At 46.1% G+C, this 15090-nt stretch overlaps 1 protein-coding gene across 2 annotated transcripts in view; it reads right to left on the bottom strand.

The window, feature by feature from the left end:
* The window catches only part of spg (dedicator of cytokinesis spg), a 196669-nt gene extending 183432 nt beyond the window's left edge, over window positions 1-13237 (bottom strand). Inside the window, exons 1-4 of one of the 2 annotated variants that reach the window (XM_077632868.1) lie at window positions 13118-13237; window positions 10036-10122; window positions 3934-3974; window positions 1147-1202 (exon numbers count right to left, since the gene is read on the bottom strand). In XM_077632868.1, coding sequence (XP_077488994.1) covers window positions 1147-1202; window positions 3934-3974; window positions 10036-10122; window positions 13118-13235 — 302 coding nt within the window. In that variant the 5' untranslated portion in view covers window positions 13236-13237. Of the gene's footprint in view, window positions 1-1146; window positions 1224-3933; window positions 3975-10035; window positions 10123-13117 lie in introns of both variants that reach the window. The other variant, XM_077632867.1, reaches the window with a different exon arrangement.
* Between the last annotated feature and the right edge of the window lie 1853 nt (window positions 13238-15090).

The following is a 15090-nucleotide window of genomic DNA, read 5'->3' on the forward strand; positions in this document are numbered from 1 at the left end:
AAAGGCTCAATTTTAGCTTAAATTCCAATGTATTCAATCAAGTTTTCAATCCCGCATGAAGTTTGAACTAAGGAGGTTCCTCTATACACATTACATGGTCGCTTGGAAGTTAGCGGCGGTACCACAGCAAGTGCGAATGAAGTCAGAAAAATTGAGCAATCACTTGTGATGCATCCAAAATTTTGGCCGCTCTTACATATTAGCTCTATTGGGGCATGTCGCGGCGCAATGAAAAAGTCCGAATATTCAAGCGTGTCCGAAAGATCAGGAGTCCGAATTTTAGGTCTTCGAATACGAGGACATAAACACAAACTTCTGTTTTTAGCACAGACAATTTCTTAGCTTTTGTCAAGGAACTGCAGGAGGCAGTCCAGACCGCAACAACAAGTTTCATGCACGATCATATGAACAGCTTGCTTCTGGAAGTGACTATCAGGCATGCTACACTAGGTATGCCATGTCGTCCAACTGGAAATGTTGCCAAGCGACAAAATTTACCTATACACTGTGTTCACTCAAGGCCCGTGGGCCACAAAAATTGGAGCACATGACCACTCAAGTTTTCTTGTTTGTGCTTTCTAGGCATAAACCACTGAGTATGTTGTAAACAAACACATAACTTGTCTCCCATAAAGCGGCAATGAAAATCTAGGACATCATTAGCATTAGCGGCTGAAAAAAAGCAATACTAGCTCTCAGTTCACACTGCAGATGCAAGTGCTCACCATGCATTGATACAAGACTGGTTATATTTTGATGGTGACCTTGCAAGCAGCCCATCTCGAGCCTTGAAGTTTGTGTGCCTACAGGTACCTGGCTGGTGTTCATGCGCCTGAATTGTGCCTGACATCATATTATGAGGCATCCAGATATGGCGCTACCTGCTTGATGCTCGAGGCAGACCTTGCCATAACCTTTCTCCTCAAGCTTCTCTTCAATGCTCTCTTCTCTCCTGTTTGTCCAGCACATGATATCCACGCTCAACACATAAGAATCACATCCTCCTCTGCATCAGATGCTATGTAAAGCAAGTCAACCACCCCTACCACCACAGTCCTCGACTTTTTACCCGTAAAACTGATCAAAATAGACACTGGGTCCATTAACTATGCAAGAAACTAAAGCATGTAGTTCCTGAATGCTTACCCTTGGTTAGTGACATGGCAGGGTTTGACGGCGATGTGGGACACTGGGAAGATGCCCTGCACACATGAAACAATATTCTGGCGACGAAACCCCGCCAGGTGCACGAATCTATATCACAAATGGATCAGCTGCCTTGCATCCGATTCAGCATAAAAAAACCAAGAGCAACAGTGTGCATCCTGCCCACTTCAGACATCTGCTAAATGCTGTTTACCAAACTACACTTGTCGAGTCTAAGCGAAGAAACCAAGAGCATAGGACTCAAAATCAGTGTCACTTACCACAGACCCTGAAACTAACTGCTCCATTTTAAGCTCTACAATCAGATCAAATCACCTAAGTCACAATGCAAACTTATCAGAGAACAATACAGTCCTAATTCACACTACAACAAACTTTTCAATTCAACATCTTCTCAAAATTTTAATACTGGTTGAGCACACAGCACCTAAAATGTTACATATCTGCACAAGTTTTACAAGAGGAGAGAATAACTAGGCACTCTAGCAGGAATTCAAGCACTGTGCAAGAGTACACACCACCTAGCTTCACAGAAGACGTGGAATTCTGAAGAGTGAGTCTCTTTAGGACAAAGTACAACTCAAAGATGCTCAATAACAACTGGTCCAGGCTTTTATATTCTAACCACAAATCAGGCATCAACACAAGTTTAAGACAGTCAGTCTGAAAAACAAACTCAGATAAATTCAGGTCAGCCAATTCCAGTACATCAACCTTTGTGCCCTGTGACAACTTTTTCTGGCAATGGAGCAAACAACTGCCAACTTTCAATGTCAAGAAATCAAGGAAAAAACCAGTTTACTTGATTACAACAAATCTGCCAGGCATGTCTAGTTACAAGAAGCTTCCTTAGGTGCTGCCACCAGAGATGGAGTGAAGGTACTGCAGAGAAAGCAACGTGCCAGGAGCCAGGTGCACTGTAGTGCAGCCAAACTATTTGGTGAAATATGCACACTCCGCCCCTGTTGCCCACCCTTCGTTGCCAAGGACAGCAGTCGCCAAAAATAATCTTTTTATGGTGAACGCAGGGATGGCTATTATGAATTATAATCTCAAGAACACAACAAGCTTGAGAAGTTTGCAATCCTGAAAAATTAAGCTGCAGCAGGGAATCACAAGAAAAAAAAGCTGTAGTGTTCTACATGTGTACGAGTAGATTTTGAGGAGCCAAGACTTTCCAGGCAGGGCATTCAAAACAGTGAAGAGTAGCAAAATGAAAACAGCTTTCTTTCAAGCTCCATAAAATAAATAAAGTGGCTATTTAAAGCACATTAAAGACACAATACAAACCCAAGCACACCCATAACCTTTGCGTGCACATTATAAACCACATCTCTGGGGACAGGTTTTGTACTGAATTTCTCCTACAGATATTCCTAATAGCCATGAGCTTATGACTTGCGAAGTCCCAGGTTTCATCGTCTGCCCTCAAAGTCGGTGCCAATATCCCCAGTAGCAATTTCTCCTCATCAAGGTTGCTGTCTTCGCACTCTTCTCGCTAGACAAATACCAGACACCTTTTAAAGCCAGCTTCTGTATTTCACTTCAAAACACCAGGTATGTAAAAGAAAAATTAAGAAAACAGCCCCTCTGAACATATGGCAAGTAGTAGTTCACTTGGCATTGCTGACTTAAAAATGAAATAAAACAAGAGAATCAGTACCATTCCCAGCGATACTACAACTCAGAATAAAAACTCATCCCTGTCACTTCTATTGAAGTTCCTGCGAAGAACACTTCAAAATGGTCTATGAGGGTGACAACTAAATCCTTTCCTGCACAAGTGGAACTCAAACAAGACAGAGTGAAAGTGACAATCAAAGGATGTTCAGGCATGCAGCTAACATTAACACCACAAATCTAACATCCCAACTGGAACTCAAGTAAATGAACATAACCTCGTAAGTAACCACAAGTACTGTCAGCTGGAATGAACAAGCATGGCACATACAAACAATTTGTGCTGGAAACAAAGATGAAGGTCTGAATATCGTTATGAATTAATGCACTGAATGCAGCTGTCAGTTAGAAGTGAGTAATGCACAGTGTTACTGCCTCTTCCTTGTGTATTTCCCTTCATGTGACGACTCCTAATGCCGTTTGCCTTCAGTCCAGTGTTAACTAACTGACCAATATTTTGCACTAGGCTGACTGAGAGGAACCATTCATTTATTTATAAAAGGTATGCTGTCCATGGAAACAACTTTTTGTGTTGAATTTTATAAGTTTAACCTGAATGCTCACATCTATTGGTTTGAATTATGGTTATTGTGCAACATTACTGTACTTTCCAAAAGAAAACACTGTATGCAGATTTATTATACATATTATATGTTTGCAAGTAAGAACTGTCAAAATATGTTTCCATGCTAGCTGTGCCTTTTATACAAGCTCTGCTGTCCATGTCATTAAAGTCTGACATATACGACTGTTCACGGTTCCACTACTATATACAGCTATGTATCCTTCCCACTGCACAAAATATGCAGATTGCACAAAAAAAAAATGTTTAAGAGAACAAGAACAAGAAACAGTATGAAAGGAACCCCTTCTTGGAAAAATACAACTGCATAAAAAAAACAAAAAAAAATAATACGGACTTCATTTTTTCTCGGATTCAATGGTATCTAAACAGTTTACATAAATGACACCTATCGAATTCTCTTTCTGCTTATATTAGAAATTAGAGAATAAATGACTGACAATCTGCCCATGCAGACAGTGTATCTCACAAGTATGGTGTAAAACGTGCAGAAACCAGCTCACCTTCTGTGCCTTGTCCCCAATACGGTGGCCCCTGAACCAGCCTGCAGAGATTGAATCCACCTACGTTGGGTCCAAGTCTCGCACAGCTCAAATCTCTTCACATGCCATCTACCACACCTCAGCAAAACCATAACCACCAAAAAAAAAAGGAAAAAGACAAAGCATGGACAGATCTTAAGTGGCATATGCCCCCTCATATATAATGCCAACATAATGTTGCACCGCTTCTTCAACACCTGCTATTCACAAGACACCACAAAACTCCATAAAGTGAGAACTTAAGACATCCATCATTCAGCATCTGTTAAAGTTACTAATGTGTCAAAAAGTCCATGAGGATCAAAAGCCATGGACAATCCTGCCAAAAAACGAAAAAAAATGCCACTTGCTACATGATTTCAAGAGTGCCCAATGGCTTACCACTGAGCGCACAATAAATATCTGCAGCACGGCAAGCCATCTACCTTAATAATTGAATAATCTAGCACAGTATAGTTCTTACATATGCTTATAGCATACTTAAAAGATGGCAAAAACTTTCAACTGCTCCTTCTGAAATACTCAAGCCTCTTTTTTCATGCTCTCTATACACACTCACACTGGTCACCTTGATGTGAATGAACTAGATTAGTTCACAGCAAACCATTCAACCCACCGAGGAAGCAGTTATGATGCCAAATGTCTAGCCTAAGCTGGTACATGGCTTGAGTTTCTGAGATGTTCTGCTAGGTGTAGCAACACGAGCAATGTACAGAATGCCTTTAGAGTGTTAGCTCTAGCGGTCGCATTTCGAGCCTCCGAGTTATGCCGATTCCACGGATAGAATTCAAGATGGCGGCCTCCATAGCAACGGCATTGTATCCCAGTGGTTGCCGTGGTAATCGAGGTGGTTACATAAGGTCGCATCGATTTGGCTGCACTTTCTGCTCTAGTTCACAAAAGTGCCGAGCCAGTGCAGCGCCAGTTCTTGCGGCGCGAGTGTAGCCCGACACCAGTGCTCTTGGTGCAGCGTTCAAATCGAGTGCAAAAGTGCAGAAACTTTCGTCTGCTGCGGCCACGTGTTGGTGTTTGTCGCGTGTTTTCACATATGCGTGAGATTGTGCTAGCTCTATTGAACGCTGTGCATTTGCTCGAAGTGGCACATCTCGTGGAGCAGCTATGAAATTTGCTAATTCCAAAAGTGGTAAAGAATTTTACCCTATTGTGTTGTGCAAAGTGGTGCAGGCTGGTCGATCGTCACTGATTCAACCGATATTTTGAAGAGGCAACAAACATTGCATTCGAGAGGTTATTCAGGCTACCACTCGAGACAATCTTTTACAGTTCATACACGTGATTCGGGCTGCTTCCGTTCTATCGAAAAGTGACTGCGGTTGTCCGCCAACAGTTGCCTGATCTATATTTGAACTCAACTAGATCGCGTTCACTTTCAGCGGACGGTGACGGTGACGTGACTGTCAGAGGCTAACTGGCAGGCGAAGGTGTGGACTGACGGCGAGCTCAAGCCCAGTCGCTGTCGTAAGCGGAGGCACTGCTGTTGCAGCGAGTCACAAACATTGCAATCAACCACGTAATACAAAACATCTCACCATCTGCCTCTGATGGAAGCGCCCCATCATGCTGCGTCTATAATAATAATTGCACACAAAAGAGAAATGGTGTAAGCAATGCGCGAGGCTGGACAGAAAGATGAGAACCTATATGCAGTACGTCCAGTCGCTTACGCACGTACACAGGCACACGCACACACGCGTGCATGCACACACGTACGTGCACTGTCATTCCAGCTGTTTGGTGAGGGCCCAGCGCAGATGCCGCGTCTCTCACGGGTACGTGGCCGTCTCAACCATAGTCTCAACACCGCTCACTAAAACAAGCATGGCCGCGGAGCCGTCTGCTACGAAGCACACCAAGCACCTTGCACTACTTGCACAAGAAGAGAATTCACCCGGAGGCTACTGCAGCAGTGCAGAAGAACTCGTGCAGCATGAAGTCAAATTGAGTGCCAAAGTGCAGGTGGCGCTAGCTGCACCGTCAAAACGAGTGCGAGAGTGCTGCACTTCCTGAACTGGTGCAGAAAGTGCAGCCAAATCGAGGAGACCTCTAACGGAAGAAAATAATAACAGGCGGCAGCGTGATGCCCGAGCACCAGAGCTCAAAACTAAACCATGTCGATCCAGTATATATATACACCTGTCTGGCAGGCGCCAAAGTCAGGCCACTTAGTCCAAACATTCTTGTAAAATTTGTAGGCCAACTGTTTGGCGCAGAGTGTTCCGGATGACGTCATATGATTAAGCATTTCGTGCAGCATAAACTTACTATTTAAATTACAGCATGGCTCAAGGCAGGGATTTGAACCGGCGAACTACCCCCAATTTTATGTCTTTACGAATCATCATATGAGTGCTGCCGCGGTGGCTCAGTGGTTGTGGCACTCGGCTGCTGACCCGAAAGACGGCTCGATCCCGGCCGTGGCGGTCGAATTTCAATGGAGGCGAAATTCTAGAGGCCCGTGTACTCTGCGATGTCAGTGCATGTTAGAGAACCCCAGGTGGTTGAAATTTCCGGAGCCCTTCACTACAGCGACCCTCATAGCCTGAGTCATTTTGGGACGTTAAACACCCATAAACCAGAATCTTCATATGAACATTGTGGCTCAAATGTTTATTGCAGAGTGTTCGGGGTGGTGGCATACGATTTCGCATTTCGTGCAGCATAAATGTACTAGCTAAGTTTGAGTCTAGCTTGCAGCAGGGATTTGAACCGGCGACTTATGTTAGGTGTGTTAACACACGAAATTCGATCGCTGCCTCAGCGTCGGCTCTTTTTTTACGAGCTCTCAGACGTTCACAATTAGAAAAATTAAAGAAAAAATTTGTGGACACAGGCGAAACACAGAGTGCATCTGCTGACAAAGTCCACTCCCACCAATTGATTCTGTAGAGGCCTATCTACATCTTCTTCTTATACTACTTCTTTCTCCTCATCTTCCCACTCTTACATGCTTACATAGACTTGTAACTCTGCTCTCTCAAGAGTACAGCACTACAACTTCCGGTTTCGTCTCCCAGCTCCCCTCACAGCTTCTTAATTGGAGATATTGGCTGAAAATTTCTCCAAACGCGACCTAAAAGGTAACATACATCCCGGGAAGATGGTAAAAGATTTGCATGGTGTTCATTTTTCTTGTTAAGATAAAACTAATGTTGAATTCCAATGGCAGATCGAGAGCGCTCCGCCGTATCACAAACGGAGCGCGTAGTTCAGGCGGAGATCACTTCCTCCCATTTTGCCAATGGAATGCATGCGCTCCCGCGGGGGCACTTCAGCGCAAGTATAGCTCCAAGTTCAGGCAACATGGCGGCACCCTTCGAAGCGCGGCCTCTCGCTTCACCAGCGATTCGTCCTAGCCGCCACTCTCTCTCTCGTGTTCACGGCAAACAAAAGGCGCACGAAGCTTTCGCTTTGTGTGATGATGCCCGCACCACAAAATTCTAGTGATGAAACGCGCCATATTTTCAGATTGCTTCCTTACTTACAGAGCTGCTAGGCTTAGAGAGTACGCGTCGTTTGACGTCAGAAAGCGCGGGAGGTTCAAACAAGTCAACGATTTTGGTCTAAAAAGCGGTCACAAAGAATTGACCGCGATGGAATTGACATCGTGTTAAGAAAATTATTTGTTTTAACTTGTGCGGACGCGAATAAAACGAAAAATAATTACATTTGGGAGAATTCAATTTTAAAAAAAGTCAAAAATACTGCTTGTACGTTGCCCGGATCACCGCGTAGCGACGACAGGAAGTTCGCGTATGCGACAGAACAGATGCAGCCGGTCATGACCGGAAGCAGACGCGGGAAAGTAAAACGTCGCGCGGGGTTCCGGTCAAATCTGCCGATTTCGGCAGAGCAAATATCGCTGCTCCACGGAGCGATCCGGGATCGACGTTTGATCCCGATCTGCCATTGGAACAGACAACTCGCGCTCCCATTTTGCCATTGGAATATGGTTGCTCCCAACAGAGCAGAAAAACTTGATCCGGATCTGCCATTGGAATTCAACATAATTTTCACCAATGGGATTCAATTTGCTTTGGTAGGCATTTAAAACCATATCACTAATACCGCACAGCAATGAGAATAAACATTTTTCATTGTGCTCTTATGCATTCTAACAAAATTTCGCCCATTTGCTGCCAGGTGGCATTGCTTAAATGGAAGCTGCCACTAGACAAGGTGGCACTTGGCACTGCCCCAATTCAAAGGGGATGCCCCTAGTAGAGCACTGCACAGGCTCGAGCTTACCCAACAGCCCCTGCCTGGGCCCAGCCCAGCCGGGAACCAGCCGGGTACAGATCAGGGCCTGGGCCAGGCCGGGCTCGGGCCCGTATACTGACGGGCCTGAGCCAGGCTCAAGCTTGTATAGCGAATGGGTACTTTCACTGAACTTGTTATGTTCTCACAAGGTTAACAAATGGCAGGTCAAGACGGAGAGTTTTCAACTATTTCAAGAGCACGAACTTAATCTTCCAGTTTTTGTGCTGGATTTTCAGCTCTGAGTGCATCACACTTGCCTCCTCTCCAGCCCACTCTTTGACTCTGTAATGTTCCACACTCAATATGAACGAGTCTCATATTCCCTGATAATCATAGTATTATTTCTTTTCTTTCGTGGTATTACTCCCCCTGGGGTCTTGCAGCATAGAGAAGACTGCACGTGCAGGCAAGTCTGGACCGGCCCTGAAGGGTGAACCCGATAAATGCTTAGCTTATAGTGCCCGTGTAGCGTGGTTTCTCTCCTTTCAGTCTGTGTGTTCGTGCTAAGCACTTTTCATAGTGTATGGCACAATATTGTTATGTGGCGGCCAGCCGAAGACTGAGGCGCGATGAACGATGGCAGAGATATGATTTAATGACCGCTGGCCTGGCGCGAGCGCTCCATCCCGCACCACTGCCAGCTTCGTCTTCTTCGTCACACTACCCGGAGCCACCGAGCGATCGTCCTGATCGGTGAAAGAGACACACGAAATAGTGATGGGCTTGAGAGAACGGTAGAAAAGTAATAACAAAGTGGTGAAGTGCTGATTGCCACAATGAAAGAGATGAGCGAATGAGTGCCGGTCCATGAAGCATCCAGGCCGCAGGGTGCCAGATGCCAACGGCTGAAGCCCTTGGACGCACCTAACAGCATGGGCAGGGGGGCGGTGTCCTCGCGTGTGGGCAGCGTCTCGGGTCAGTCGGGTCATAGTTCTGGTTGCGGCAGCGTCATCATTTCATCGTATCTTGTGGTCGAGGCGGGGGATGGGGCTGAGGTGAGCGGCGAGGTTGGTTCAGGTCTGACGGGCTAGGGTACTGCCGGGCGGGGCGGACCAGGTACACACGGCCGATGAACACAGCAGGCGCAGGTCGCCGAAGCTCCGGGACCAGGATGGCGATGATTCCCCAGCACCTCATGCCAAATGTTATGTGGCAGCCAGCAGAAAAATGAGGCGCGATGAGCAATGGCAGAGAGATGATTTAATGGCCACTGGCCTAGCGCGAGCGCTCCATCCTGCGCCACTGCCAGCTTCGTCTTCTTCGTCGCAATATTTATGAGACTTTTCTCTTTTGTCTGTCAAGTCCTGCCTTTTTTCTTTTTCAATTATTCTGTGACCTTAAACTCTACAAAAGCTTTCTAAATTAATTAATTGTCTAAGATATGACAGCGTTAACACTTAGTTTCTGCGAAGTATCGGGCCTGTGGAAGCTAATATCTTCATCGCGTAATATATATCGTCATATATAAACAGCTGCAGCATATTCCAGTATCGGTCTGATGCATTTTTGTATGCAAATAGTTATATGTCACATGTTTATTTTGCCAGTGTTCTTCTCAGGTACCCAAGGTTTTTCATTGCCTGTTTTTTGACATATCCTATGTGCTCGCTCCAACTTAAGTCGCTTTTTAATTATTGGCAATGCATACACCACGTATGCACACAAATAGCTCAGTCAAGCAGCCAAGGAGCATTAGAAAGTGCTGCACCATGCAAGCACAGCACAAACCCACAAAAAGTAAACAGCCCTCCGTGCGCGTCAGCAAGGCTCCAGAACCGCACTCACCACCACACTGCTCCAGGATGTGCACCGTCTGGCCGAGAGAGAGCAGGAGACCGTGCTTCACTGCATCACCCCCGAATGGAGCCACCACTGCACAGGCACAAGCATGACCTGTTTTCCTCTTTCTAAATGGGTACAGCACAGGCCCCAACACAGATATACAGCATATCGCTATACAACTCAACTATGCAGTGAAGCTCTACCCACAATCACAAACGCCACACAGAATTCCACCATGACAAGAAAATCATGAGGCACAGAAGGTTTTCTTCCTACCTAACCTGAAAGCTAATCATAAGACGATATCCTAAGAGCAAGAATACTGGTGCCTCTGGCTTGTTCAGTACTGCTTTCAGTATGAGCATGTAGTCAGACGTTACAAAGATGATTTCATTCACTACGATTAGTCAGCAGCGCAAAACAGCAAGACACGAACTGTGATCCATTGTTGCCAACTGCCATTTGTTTAAGTTGCATCCAACTATAGGCAGTACGCCAAAAAACACAAAAACAGTGGCAGAGCCATCGAAGCTAGCAAAGCAAAGTGAACAGGCCTAGTGAAAAGAAAATGGCATTTGAAATGCCTCCTGTTCACCTCATACACATCCTGCTCTGTGTGCATCAGTGCGAGGGGGCTAAGAGGAAAAGGTCATGAGTGCTCAGTTTTCACAGTCTAGGCCAATGTGCATAACAGCAATTTTGAGATGCTATCACTAGAACGCAACAACCATCCATATCCAATGCTGATCAGGTCTGCCCACAGGAACCAGAACAAACCGTACTCCTTCTTGTGTATCCAACTACCTGCAATTAGTCGGGCAACTAAATTTCAATAACACAGCCAAAGCAGTATCAATCAACTACAGGCTGAGAGGCAAAGCAACAGCTACACATTTCAAACACATAACAAAGCAGAGCCCCAAAAACTCCTTGCTATCTTGAAAACTGATGTGGCATTACCGTCACATTTCAATTAAGGCACATTTTGTTGCACTTTACATGTGCACTTGGAAGGAAGTACAATAGGCAACTGTATATATCAGCAAATACAAACAGTAATAAGCACAATTTATGCAGTAACACTTCCAGCAGCTCCTGAGCAAACAAATGCAATCCTGGTGAAAGCTCCAACATTTGGGTTAGCCTTTTGCTCGCATAAAGACACTGTCTCCACGGCAAGAACCTATTTAATGTAGTAGTGTGGAGCACAACACATAGGATGTTACACTACTCAATGAAGTATTAAACACTGAAGCACACTCTGCTCTCCAAGCAGACGTTCTTTACTGACAGAACATATTTCTGAGTCGGCAACCCATTTCTATGGAATCATGCTTACTTGTAGAGTTGCTGTGACACAAAGTCTACCATGTCACCAAGAAAGGAATGCAACTTTAGCATGAACCACACTCTGCAGCATTTACTCTGAAGCTGCTAAATCAAAAAGAATGAATTAGCCCCGTAATACAGTACAAAACTTTAATTCACTGCACATCACCAAGGCTGCTGTTTAGCTAGACAGTTTGCAAATGCACTAACGTAGCTTCAAGAATTTTTGCCAGGCCTGCATGCACAAGTGCTTGGTGCCGGAGCAGCATGTTACAGGATGTTCACAATAGCACATGCTCCTGCCTGTGGTTAAATGGTCCTACTTCACAGAGACACCAAAGCCCAGTCACTTCACGTGACAATGTTGCAGAAATCTTGGGCACATCACAATTTAAATATCGGAAAGAAAGTCTTAGTAAGACTGGTTTACTGAAACCTATTTATGCCATCTGCTGCTCTGCTTCTTACGTTTATGCAAACAATGCTGCTCTGACCCTCACTAGTGCAAATAATGTACACTGTACATCTAAAGACAGACCACAGCCCTCGGAGCCCTCAAAAAAGCTGTATATGCTCTAGTTTTAATTATGCACTGCAGAAACGTAACTTGATTCACGGGCTCACCACATATTGCAGTTTTATAAAGGGCTTTGAGTGTGAAATCATGTGCCGCCTATATACGAAACAGCAAGCTACAACAGCTCTGAGCGTGTCGTGGACATTAATTTATCAGAAAGAAATGCACATCTCAAAAGCAACTTCAGTAGTGCCTTTTCAGCATAAGTCTGGCGCCGCACAAGTTGTACGCAGAAGGGCTGTCGTGTATACGCATTTTCGTAAGCTGTACTGAAATTTCAGCACCAACATACAGCACACTGCACCTCGTTACTTTTGCAAGTGTTGGTATCTTCGATGTTTACTTCTTGAACCTCTGCGGCGCCAACTGATATGATCTCTTACCGCGCTCTGCAGCTGAGCTCAGAGCCAGCTGAAATAAATTCCACTCAAACCCTGCATTTTGTTTCTAGTTCTACTGGGAGCATCTGCCCCATTAAAAATAGACAGGAGGAACAGAAGTCCGATTAACATGAAAAATGGTTTGACTCCGCAAGCGAAAGACAAACCCAATGTTCCAACTTAACACAAGAATGTGCCAGCTCAAGACCCCTACGTCAGCCCTTCTTTCAGCCTCGACCAGATATCTTAATACCAGCGCACTAAACGCTTCGCACGCAAGACTCCCGCAACTTTCTCGTTCATAGCATCGCTCTCTCCAGATTTCGGGGCACGGTGAATGCAGCTTTCGCGCACAATCGCGCCGTACGCTGCGACTGTGCACTTGCACACGGAACAGCCAAAGCCCGCTGCAGCTGGTCCAAACCACTGCAGCTAATGACAGTGCCTGCGCCCGACCGGGATGACCGCTCTAAAGGGCTGGCACGGTCGAATTGACGACAGCGATTACCACGGCAACAACAAAGAAACCAGCGTCACTGCAAGCACGAGCTGCGGATGCTCTGTTCAGTTTTATTACTGTGCGTAAGCGCCTTCTTCGCTTGCGGCTGGCACATCTGCACGCGCGCACTTTGCACGCACTGCCACTTGTTCCAAACACGGCATCGGGTTACGCCAAGCGAAACTTTGCACGTCAACAGGTGGCCTCGGCATGCGACAACGCCGGGACCATCGCCTCAGCGGCGACGGGCAGTGCTGCGTCTTTGGTGACAAGTGCGTCTCCGAGGCCTTTAACACTCACCGACGCCGTACTTGCTGCCCCTCGTCGGTTCCCACGATTCGGGCATCGATGCTGGCGATGGGAGCTTCATGCACTCGTGGCCACGGCGAGAAACGCCTCCGCCATTGTCGGTTGCCATAGCAACGCGGATCGCACCCGCCGCGAACACCGCGGCGCTGCATTCGCAGGCGCGGGACTGAATCAAAAATCATGCATGCTTTTCAAAAAAATCTTTCAAAAAAAGAGCCATGAATTAAAAAGCGCCGCACTTAATCCTCGTTGCAAGCTAATAAAATAAATGTTGAGTATTACTGCGGTTCGCAACTGAAGTACAGTACAGATGTACAGGTGTAAACAGTTTGTTTGCAGGCGAAGGCTACTGTAGGTAACGTGACAATCTACAAGAATTTAGGCTTGAATCCCATTCTTGGGCTTCTGGTATTTTGTGGTATGTAGTGTCGGCCTGTGTTTTAAACGAGTACTGGAACGAGGACCCCACCCATCGTCAAGCAACTCACAACCACCAGCATCAGTTTCTCAATAAAATATATTCTCTTGCAAACGCTGGTCTTGGAAAGTCGGCAATTGACACACGCAGTTCGTCAAGGGATCCATGAATTGTGTCTTGCTTTGAAGCACGGGATTTAGAAGAACTTTCATTAATCGCGGCGCACAACCGTACCAAATAGATATATCGACTAACAATAAGAATATATTCTTCAGAAAATTTAGCAAAAAGTAGTCGGAATCTCTGAAGACAGCCCAAATTCTTTCGTTTTTACAGCGAAGGCGATGGCTTGCTAACGCAATTTGGAATATTCTATATCGCCTATATCAGCATATATCGCCACAATTGTAGGGTGGGGAGAGAAGGTTTATCTAAAGGATGGTTTATCTACAGAAGTGCAGATTTGCATACGGTCGCCTGATCGCTCCCAATTCTGAGACATCTTTCTGAGCGAATCTGATCGCACAAAATATCCACAGATTAGAAGTTTGGCACAAGGGTTTGGTTTATGGGCGTTTAACGTCCCAAAGCGACTCAGGCGACTCAGGCAAAGCGACTCAGACGCCGTAGTGAAGGGCTTCGGGAATTTCGACCACCTGGGGTTCTTTAACGTGCACTGACATCGCACAGTACACGGGCCTCTAGAATTTCGCCTCCATCGAAATTCGACCGCCGAGGCCGGGATCGAACCCGCGTCTTCGGGCCAGCAGCCGAGCGCCATAACCACTCAGCCACCGCGAAGGCGGCACATGCGTATCATTCGTTATGTTAGGGATTTTTTTTAGTCGATAGAGCTGGCTTCAGTAACCGCCTTCGGAACATTCTGAAAACCTTCGAATAGTGTGGCTCAGGCCTCAAGTTTACCACAGAGGCATTGCAAGCTAGTTGCAGTTTTTAGGCGTGTTTGCCGGTCTACACGACAGCTTTAGCGCGCAAGTATCTAGATTGATAGACACGCTTGAGTTGAGGTCTTCTGGTCCCATCTGAAGGCTTCTGGTTCTGAACTGGGATCCAGCGCTGGATTAAAGGGGGCGGGGGGCTGCAGCCTAGGGCCTCACCTCGGACAGTAGGAGAAGGGGGCCCATTCATTCTAAACTGCTTAGTATATATGGAACCATGGGCAACGGAACTTCGAGCGACATGTATGAAGCGAGAGAACCAGAACGAGCAGACGGGGCCCCCCGAATAATCTAACAGCGTGCTTTTAGCCTGATCATTTGGGGAGAGCTTCTCGAGCTGCAAAAACAGGAATCCCCCGCCACCCAGAGGGGCCCTCTTTTATACGAAGTGAAGTGCGTTTGGTTGGTTTTCGTGGTTTCCTGTCAGTCCGTCTGTCTAGTTCTGTCTAGAGAGGAGGGGCAAGGGGGAAACACATAAAACATGTAATGTGGGATGAGGAGCTAAATCTCCCTTGGCCCTCGTCACCACCACACCACCCTCCACCTTTCAAATAGTTCCGCCGCTGTCGTTCTCATAGAAAGGATGT

This window comes from Amblyomma americanum, chromosome 7 (assembly GCF_052857255.1).
Source record: "Amblyomma americanum isolate KBUSLIRL-KWMA chromosome 7, ASM5285725v1, whole genome shotgun sequence".
Lineage (NCBI taxonomy): Eukaryota > Metazoa > Arthropoda > Arachnida > Ixodida > Ixodidae > Amblyomma > Amblyomma americanum.